Here is a 10,247-nt window from a genome sequence, read left to right as displayed (position 1 = left end):
GCAGTCTGCTGCATACGATATACAAGTAGGTGGGAAATTGCAAAGGCAGAGCACCTTGTTGAGAAATCAGGCACATTCACTGACAAGTCATTGCGTCTCCATGGCTGAAAGGGTCGGGGCAGAGTCTGTCCCAGGGTTGCCTTTCTGGGCCTCCAGATAAAGGCTCATTAGGAACTTCCAAATGTCTCTATATGCAGAGAACTTCCATAAAGGGACACTTTCAACACAAATAGGCTTTAGTGAACCTGGTTTTGCAGCCTGGCCCAGCCCCTCACGTGCACCTTTCAATGGTTGTTTTTGGATCTTCCACCACGGCGTGTGCCACTGAGCTGGTGCACAGGGCCTTTCCGCAGAGCAGTGCCTGCCAGTGATAAACAACTATCTATAAATTAGCTGCTGGCCATGAAGTGGCACAGGTGCGGTACTCTGTAAACTGCAGACAGGAAAAGCTAAATAAATTATATCTGGTTGCATGAAGAACACACCATTGCTAACAAATCATATACTTTATTACATTGATTTAACTGACCAAACTAAACAACTGCCATGGGATTTTTATGAACATTTCTGACTTTTGCTTAAGTCCATTTTTCGCAAAAAGAAAAGTAGACAGAACGCCCACCGAGGTTCGTTTCCTGAGCGGGTTGTGTGTTTAGTATGCACATTCAAGCAAGGAAAGACTCATGTTATAGTATGGTAAGCGGAGAATGAAACGTGCCGGTCACGTGTTCTCTGCAGACCCGTGGCCTTCTTCCGCACGCCTCACGACACGTCGTCACTCCATCTCTTCGGAGTCGTATTTGAAGTCCTGAAGCGCTTCGCTGATTGCCGCAATGGTTTTAATTATCCTAGAAGAAAGGATGGAAACTATAAATAAGATACACATGGGCCGGATCGGCTGGAATGTATAACTTTAGGTATTGTTTATAAAACACCCCATGAGAGGGCTGCATTACACCACACATCTCTTCAGCACCGCAGATTTGGCATCTGTAAACAAACGGCATTACAGGGCGCCTGGGGGCTGTGGCTTTTTTTTGGTCTACATTACTGAAAGGGCAGACAGGCGGGGCATTTTATTTCCCACTGTTTTTGTAATGAAGTCACCATGCACACTGTAAAACGTGGAAGCACATGTATCAATATGGCGGGGTGGGACCCCTGTCCAAATCTTCACCTGCAGAATACCAACTTACTTGCGCTGTTTGCTGTTTCAAATAGGAGGATCCCCAATATCGGCGGTGTACTCCACGCCCCCAGACCCACTACAAGCAAGAGTGTCATACACCCTTCCTTCCGACCCGTCCCCAGGATGATCAGGACAACTAACCTAAAAGTAGGACTAACTCTTCAAAGTGGCTCTCTACAGTTCAGTAGCTGCTGGAAGAGAAGAAGGTGCAAGTGTTACTAATTCATTACAAACTACCATCTTAATACGTAAAATGCAGCATTTCCTCTGGGTGAGATTGTGCATTCCTGCCTGCAAGCTATGAAGACCTACCAAAAACCAGGCCCACTGCATTTTCCAATGGAAAAATTATCTTGAGAAAGGGGGACAGAGCACCCAATTACGGGGCAGTCCCAGCAACACTGGGACGTCTGGTCTCCCTAGCCGTATCCCCTGTCATTAAGGGCAAGGTAGAGATGTTTCCCAAATGTGAATTAAGGAGATGCTGTCAGAATACTGCACATTTTCCTAAGCTGGGGAAACTGCAGAATCCTTGCCTGGTGTAACGCCATATTTCACACGGATTTACCAGCTTCCAATTCAAGATGATGAGGCTAGGGAAACACTACTGGGGCAAAGTAGTGCAACCAGCCTGCGTTATGAATATTCATGCAATGAACGTTGTGCTTTCCACAGGGGTCTGCAGAAGCATCCTTGTGTGTACAGCCGCCTGCATGCACAAGGCGGCCTCCAGGCTAGGAGAGTGAAGTGCTCTGACCACAAACGCTCCGATTCTTATTGGTAATCTTTATTACATGAAATCCTACTCTTCCTCATCACAAGAAGATGTCATGCCTACAAAACAGGCAACAGTCAAGCACCTTAAATTTGACAAAGCTAGATGTTCAACACCTCCCACCACACCCAGTGCTGTCATGGGTATGCAATACATGACGAATCCTCCATAATCCTGTTAGTTTACTCATGCAATTGTAGAAAACATAGGTCACGCAGATTTGTGCTAGGGAGAAAATCAAGGATTGTGGCAAGGAAGAGTAGGAGTCTGAGCCATGAAGATTTCCAGTAAGCAATCAGAGCACTACCACTGTATTCCCCTTCCTAATCATATTCCTTATTACACTAATGTAATGTAAAGTGGTCTTGTATAGGGCACTTCTACCATTTTGGCGCCCTCAATGCTCATGGCCCTGCAAAAAAGGAAGGGGCGGGGGAGGGAGGGGTTGATAATAGAAGAAGAGGCAGATTCAAATTGTGTGGTGTCGATTCTTACAAGCCTGGAGTACCCGAGTCGTGAGTGCCAGTGTGGTTCTAGGTGGGTACTGGCAGAGAGAGCATTGAGTGAGGGCGTTTTATCCAGAAGGGGGAGCCCAAGGTTGATCACCTTGGATCAGTGCTGTAGGACCTTGAAATCCGCCACTGCAAAAAGGAAAGGACCAGAAAACAAGCCTTCTCTGCCTACACCCCAACACTATGGAATCTCTTCCCCATCGGCATCAGACTTGCTCCCACGCTCGCCACCACGCTCCTACAATTCTGAAGAGAACTCAAGACCCACCTCTTCAAGGAATCTCGCCTCAACAACTAGGCCATCACATCGCCGCTCGTGCCACCACCCCTCTCCTCCCCACCACCCGGTACAGCTGTACCCCTCCTCTGTGCCCCTCTCTATCCTACCCCACACGGTATATCTGTTCTGTTACTGCTGAAAAGAACCCTGTTATGCATCTGTATTGTTGGACACCGCTGTAAAGCACTCCGTTGGTTCTCAAAGCTAGGGCCGCTCTCGATAAATACCATAACAATAATAATAACCGAGTTAGCTGCAGGTGTGTGGGGTTGTGAAAGTGCTGGAAAAGTAAGAAGTTGTGATACTCAGTACGCCGTATTTGTAGAGAATCGCTGCCATGTGAGATGGTTGATTGTATGAGTAGTGTAAGGTGGATATAGATGAAGATGACATTTCCTTAGGGTCTGGCAATAGCTAATCAAGATGAATCTTATTGGATCAGTACTGGTGTTCTGGCCCATATGGAATGTTTGGTTCTTGCTGTTCCAGTTTGGTTTAAAGGGCGAGGGGAGATGGACCTGGCAGAGTGAGTGTCATCGCCTGTACTTCTCTCCTGGCCTCTTGTGTGCTGGACCATTGCATGAGAACATAACAAGCAGAGCCCAGCCTGCAACATCCCCACTGGGTAGCTGAGCAAGGCTCATGCAACAAGCCTGGTCCACAGAGTACAGCACTTCGAAAGACAACAGGAAGAAAAATAAACTGACATAACTACCAGCAATCAATCAAGGGTTAAAGAACAATTGCTCACTTGAACTGTAACGGTATAAACATGGCACTGTTGCCCTTAATGGGACATGTGTAAACTAAGGTAAGGCCTCCCAGCCAGGAAATACCCAAACGAATCCTGGTGGGTGTGTAATGACACACAGGGCCCTACAAGCTATATAGGCTGCCACCACACCCCTCTGGCAGCGGGTAGAGATGGGATGAGTTTAGCAAAGTAGTGAGATTTGGCAGAGGTGACACCCAACATAAATACTTTGTAGGAAATAGGAAGATCAGAAGAGTTAAACTGCCATCAGTGGATGTGAAGACATGGTGTTCTTCGGGTTCCCAGTGAGGCTTCAACGGGTAAGGCAGCGAGGAGAAGATTGAGTGCAGTAAAGAAAGTTGCTTGTCCCTTGTAGGGTGAGACATCATAAGGGGTTATCAGCTTGGGCAGTGCTGTGCTCCGAGGAAGGGAACAATCAGAAGGTGGCAGAGGGAGTGTAGGTCCACAGGGCTGCCCCCCTTCACCTTTTTGCAGATTCGAGGAAGTGTGCAAAGGTAGCATAGTCCGTAAGGAGAGCATCAAGCGTGGCAGAGTGATCCAGGTTTTGGTGATTGTTATGAGTACAAGGCTAGGGCAATAACTGTTGAATTACTCTTTGATGAATGAGGGCTAATTTCAGAGACTGTGCTTTCTAGTGCCCAGCAGTGAGGTTAGAGGTGGGCTTGGGGCTGAGATGCTCGAAGAGGGAGCTGGGGGACAGATGACACTTGGTGTTGGCACCAATGAAGTATCTGTGGTGCTTTTTTGTACAATATAAATGACAGGAATATGGTGGGCGAGGGGAGCTCAGGTGGGATAATGACAGGGTAGGCATGAAAAGGCCGGGAGAGGGTGAGGGAGAGGCTGGTGAATATAAAGATTAGGTTGGCAAGTGGAGTTACCGCCTGAAGGGGGAGCCGAGGTGGTTGAGTTGATGTAATAATGGTATTTAACCAGCAGAGACCAGCACATAGCACCAGAGATCACCATAGTGCTTAAGTATGCATCCACTTGCTTTTAGCCTCAACTATCATACACAGCAGCACTCTTTATTGTTGAAATTTGCGAGCAATCAACAAAATCCTATATTTCTCTCTCACTTCCATTCAGGAGATTACTCAGGGGTATACATCATAGACCTATCATAGACCTACGACAACACACAATCTTAAAAAACTAAAAAAATACAAAATAACCAATGCATATTAAAAGCGAACATGTTCCACTGTATTTTTCCACACTCAATTCCAGTTGTTGCAAGACTGCCAGACACATTGATCCGTTAGCAAGTGTTATTTATGGTACCCCTATCTTAGCAAACGTGTCTACTACAGGAATGTCTACTTCCTCGGTACCATGCTTGCTGCAGAAATGCTTCCTCAAATTCTGGAAGCAGAGCCTTCATGCACTACACATTAATCAGTCACTTGTCAAGATAATACCACTAGAGGACCTACTTTTATAAAGCATAGTAGGCGTATCTGTTTTGATTTCTAATTTTCTTCTGCTAGCACAATCAGTCACTGTTACATGTTTATTCTATACTGGAAGTTTAGGATAGCTAGGAATTGAATACATAGTTAAAGCATTGCCCGCTTCCATATGTAGAATCGAAGGGCATATGCTTTTCTGAATTACTACGAGATTAGGAGAGCATCAGTGAATACCACAAAATGAAACGTATATTAAAAAGGTTCTTAAGAATATAATACATAGGGCGCTCGAGAGCTGACAAGATAGCAACTTAAATTCGAAGCTCTCCTGAGAAGAGGAGATCCGCAGTGGAAAAAGCAGCTTTTAATTAATGCTCACACACTTGACTTCATCTTGGGTAAAAGGTGGTGGAGGGGTCGTCATCCAGCAGCTGCGAGAATACTGCCCTTCTGAGCCTAGTGAGACCCATAGCGGGGACGGTGGCCGCAATCCACTTGTGCACGCGTTGCCCCCTAAGAATGGGTAAGGCTGGAAAACCTGTGCCGTCGGTAAGGACCACTGTGGGCGTCCTGGCGGACCCGGTAACTGCACCCCATCGGCCATGCGGGGGAGAGTCACAGGACTCACAGAACAGCACCCTTTGAAAGTGGAGAGGCCGCTCACTCCGGTGATACGCCCTCCCTCGCTGGGGGGCTGAACAACTCTGGGCGTCCTCCTGAGAAGGCAACTCTACCATTAGAGACTGCAGTGCATGCGATCCTCAGAGGAATGAGAGCGTAGTCCTTCTGACACAGGGGCACCCCCCACTGTCATCCCATAAGAACTGAATTGCACCCTGTTCCTGGTTTGAAGCGACCGCTGACTTGTGAAGGGTCTTTAAAGGCCATGGACATGGTGCCTGAAATGTAGTGCTTCTTCTATACGTCTCAACTTTTGCCTGATTTGATCCCAAGATTCCTAATTAAGTACCTTTTCTTAGGGCAGATACTTTGTCGGGTTGTTCTCCACAAGTTGAAACTGCCTTTTTTCGTCTGCACCCTCTTGCTAAATGGTTCAAGTGCATTCTATCCCAGTTTCTATTGCTTTGAGACTGTGTTGATACCTTGCCCACATGCCCAAAGACAATAAGAAGTGGGGTCAATTGAAATTCACTAGCACCCCTCTCCCCTTCCAGATGCAAATCTAAATCTTCCTCCACCAACATGGCTACATCCACGAGTGCACAAACAAAGTGGATCCAATACCTCGACCCTTGTTGACACCAGATTGTAGCCCACCTGAGAAATCTTCTTTGCAACTTGTCATCAAATTATCACACATGAAGTCTGGCTTTGAATCCGTTAATTGCAAACTTGACAATCTGGTCTTCAATGTTGACAGGGTACAAGCCAAAACGAAGACTTGGAGGCGAAATTCAGAAGGAAGAATGTTAGGGGGCAAGGATGTCCAGAATGTTGGAGATAGAAAGATGCAGGCTAGAGAGGGCTGTGTCAGACTGCGAGTTAGCCGAGTAGGAGGAGCAGAGAAAGCAGATGAAAAGTCATCCACTGACACTCGCTCCATTTGCCGAATGACAGAGAAGGAGGGTGGCAGTGCTGGGGTAGGCTTTGCTTGAGGGGCATGAAGTTTTAGATGAGAGGAGAGCAGAAAGTGGTCAGTCCAAGTCAGAGGAGTGGTGAGAGGGTTTAGAGAGGGGGATGTTTGAGGCGATTAGAACATTCAAGATGTGCCTGGGAGAGTATGTCGGACAAGAGGGTAGAATGGAAAGGGATTGAGAGTCGCAAAGGTTGTGGAGGACCCCAGAGGAGGGCTTATAGGTTGAGGCAAGGAGAGAAGAATAGAGGTCAGCCTAGTCTGAGTGGAAGAGGGTGACCTGGCCAGATGGCATGCAGATGGTGGCCACAGTCAGAGAGAGATCAGGAGAGATAAGGAGCCTACAGACTAAGCATTCAAAGGAGGAGTAGGCCTGCGTAGGAATTACAGAAGCAGAGAGCCACTCTGGAAAGATGAGGGCCACTCCACCTCCGGGCAGGTTGGTTCTGGGCTTAGAGAGTATCCTGTAGCCCTCAGGGAGGAGTGTGTCAACACTTGTGACAGAGCTAGCCGTGAAACATGTCTCAGTGAGAGCGTGGACATCAAGGTTAAGGTCTTTGAGGAGGTGGCAGATGACAGAGGAGTGTTTGACAGCAGAGCGAGAGTTGAGAGTAGCTACGTGGAGCAAGTTGCTACATTTGAAATACTTCCGGGGTGGGGTACAGGAGTGAGGTACACCAAGCGGATGCAGTAAAAATGAAGAGAGGGGGCAGAGGCAGTAGACTGAGTTGGCATAGGGGCCAGAGCGGAGGAGGAGGTGGGTGCCACAGAGGCGGCAGAGGAGGAAGGAGGTGGCAGAGGAGCCAGAGAGGTGTGAGAAGGAGTGGCAGGAGAAGGGAGGAAGTTGATAAGACGCGAGCGACACCTATCAAGAAGATAGACATTGATGATGGTCTTGGAGGACTGGAAGGGGACCAAGAGGACCTCCCACCAGGCGCCACTATTAATGGAGAGGAGGAGAAAGGAGAGGGAGCAGAGACCATACGAGGGATCTATAGGTCTGGAGAGGGAACAACAAAGAGGATGTCTGTGAGAGTATGTCTGGAGGAAGTGCCTATGTAGGTATCAGCGATAGGGAGGCCTGGGTTGGAGGCCAGGATATCCCTCTTGAACATTTTCCTTCGAGACTTAGTGAGAGGGATAGGATAGGAGATAGAGGAGCAGTTTGAGAAGATGGGAGAGATTGAGAGCACAAAAGAGGGTGCAAGGAGGAAAGAGTGGAGAGTGCGGGTGGAAAAGAAGCACAGCCCAGAGCCGCGCACCACAGGAAACACCGGAGGGGGAGGGTTCACACAGAATGAGGCACACAGGAGGCACACCAGGTAACACACCGGAGCCGGTATGAGGGTCGAAATACACTCATCCCTCGAGGCAGGCCACGGAATGAATGTGCACCGAGTTCACTGCGCACACCAAGCACCGGAGCCCAAGAGAAGGGCACAGAAACCAATCATGGGTCAGGGGAAGGCTGAAAGGGGGGCAGGGGAGGAGTGAAGGGAATAAGGGCTCACAGAGGCACCAGGCTGTGAAACGCCGCACACAATGGAACGTTGACAATATTTCAAACCCTAATACAGATGAAAAGGCTTGGGGGAGCCGGAATGAGTGTTGGAACACACTCACCCCCTCGAGGCAGTCCACGGAATGAATTTTGTAGCCATGGTTTGTTTAATGTTGGTCAACATACACATATGAAATTTAGGATTGTGATATATGTATGTGTTTTATCTGCACAATGTATTTGCGTAAATATGAAATTTGAGGAACATGTCGTCTGTAGGAGTGGAGGAGGTGTAAGGTTGCAAGATTTTAGTAGTGAGGAGTTAGTTATGGGATGGTGGGGGTCAGGATGTCGTCACTTCTTGGCTCTTGGGTGTATATTTCACTGAACTTAAAGGTGAAGACCAGTGCCACAGAGGAGAGGTTTCCTGGGTCACATTGGTTTCCCGCAGAGGGTAGTGCCAAGAGTTTCGAAAAATGTTTGTCGTAAATTAGCCCACGTTTCTGGTGCACAGTTTTTAGTCAGTTGCTATTATTTTTCTTTTCTATCAAAGTGATTGGTTAAAAAGACAAGTCTTGAGCGGTTTCATCAAAGTAAGGTGGTTCTCTTCCAAACAGAGAGGTTTCGGGAGAGTGTTCAGAATCCTCCTTGCTGTTTCTTGTTGAAGTTGGGGCCAGTACTAGTGCAGCATTGCTGGACCGAAGTATTCTGGAAGAAGTGTAGTGTTGAAACTTATTTCTGAAGGAGGAAGGGCCCTCATCGTATGAAGGATGGGCGGTGCACAAGGTTTTGAAATGAACCCTTATTTTTGATGGGTAGCTAGCAGGGAGTACGTAATGCTGGCGTGATATGTTCAAATCGATTCATTCTGAGAAATAGTCTTGCCATTGCGTTTTGAACTCTTTGAAATTTCCTCATTAGGTAGTCTGGGAGTCAGAGATAGAAGCTATTTGCATAGTTTAGTTTGAATAGTATTAGAGGAATTATGGCCATGGCCCTGTTAGTGAATGTTAAGTAAAGTAAAATGCGGTGTAGCAATGGAAGCTGGGAGAAACAGCGTCTGACCATGGCTTTGACCTGTGTAGCAAGAGTGAGGGTTTTGTCCATTATTGTTACAAGATTTCCAACTTTGGTTGACAGGGTTTGGGCAAGGTCCCATCTCGACAGGGCACGGAATTCTGGTGGAGTTAGAACCTGTAGTATTACAGAGCACCAACACTGTTTTACTAGGTTTGAGCTTTAGTATGTTTGCTGTCATCCATGCGTCCACCAGTGCAAAGCAGTTTTTAATGTCTTGGACTTTTGATGATGGGAGGTTCACAAATGTGTAGATTATTTGTGTGTCATTCACGTATTTGTAGCAGGAGATACCAGATTTAGTGATGATGTCATGTAGATTTTGAAAATTAGAGGCGAGAGCGTGGATCCGTGGGACACTCCATAGGTAAGTGAGCAAGGCCGGGAATTGTAGGGGCACAAAATTGTGGATTCTGATCTACCAATGAGGAAGGGGGTGATCTAATGTATAACTGATTTTTTAATACCAATATATTTGAGTCTCTCATGACTAATGGTGTCAAAGGTTGCTGAGATGTCTAGCGGGATGAGTCCCTCTTGATGGACAACACCCTAACCTTAGAACCGCAAATAAACGCAACAGTCAAGAAATGCTTCTTCCTCCTCCACACGGCAAGAAAAATACTACCTTTCCTCTCCTTCACACACAAAACACTCACCATCGTCGGCCTCATCATGTCAAGTATCGACTATGCAAACAGCCTCTACCTCGGTATACCGGAATACCTACTGAAGAAGCTACAACGGATCCAAAACACTGCAGCTAGACTACTCCTCAAACTATCCAGAAGAGACCACATCACCCCGGCCCTAAAAACACTACACTGGCTCCCAGTAAAACAGCGTATCATCTTCAAAACAATGTGCATAACGCACAGGGCAATCAGCGGACAAGGAGCAGAATTCCTACAAAAAAAATAACAATCTACAAGCCAACGAGACCGCTCAGGTCAACCAACAAAATCCGACTGGAACAAAAACCTTACATCAAGAAGAAACTCGGAGGCACCGCTTTCTACCACTTAGCCGCGAAAACCTGGAACAACATCCCAAAAGTAATAAGGAACACCAAAGACCACCTTAAATTCAGAAAATTACTAAAAACCTGCCTCTTCAACACCGGAGACTAAAA

General features: G+C 47.0%; 1 protein-coding gene across 4 annotated transcripts in view; it reads right to left on the bottom strand.

Annotated features, from left to right (window-relative positions):
- Window positions 1-491: 491 nt before the first annotated feature.
- Window positions 492-10,247, bottom strand: part of REX1BD (required for excision 1-B domain containing) — a 298,422-nt gene continuing 288,666 nt past the window's right edge. For all 4 annotated transcript variants that reach the window (XR_011303914.1, XR_011303913.1, XM_069649293.1 and 1 more), the window contains one exon: window positions 492-848. Coding sequence is in view for 1 of the 4 variants with exons in the window: in XM_069649292.1 (XP_069505393.1) it covers window positions 776-848 (73 nt within the window). In the remaining 3 variants the exon portion in view is untranslated. The remainder of the gene's footprint in view (window positions 849-10,247) is intronic.

The sequence above is a fragment of the Ambystoma mexicanum genome, chromosome 1p (genome assembly GCF_040938575.1).
Source record: "Ambystoma mexicanum isolate Mex_15411 chromosome 1p, UKY_AmexF1_1, whole genome shotgun sequence".
NCBI classification, from domain to species: Eukaryota; Metazoa; Chordata; class Amphibia; order Caudata; family Ambystomatidae; genus Ambystoma; species Ambystoma mexicanum.
This window is presented reverse-complemented; position numbering and strand designations above follow the sequence as displayed.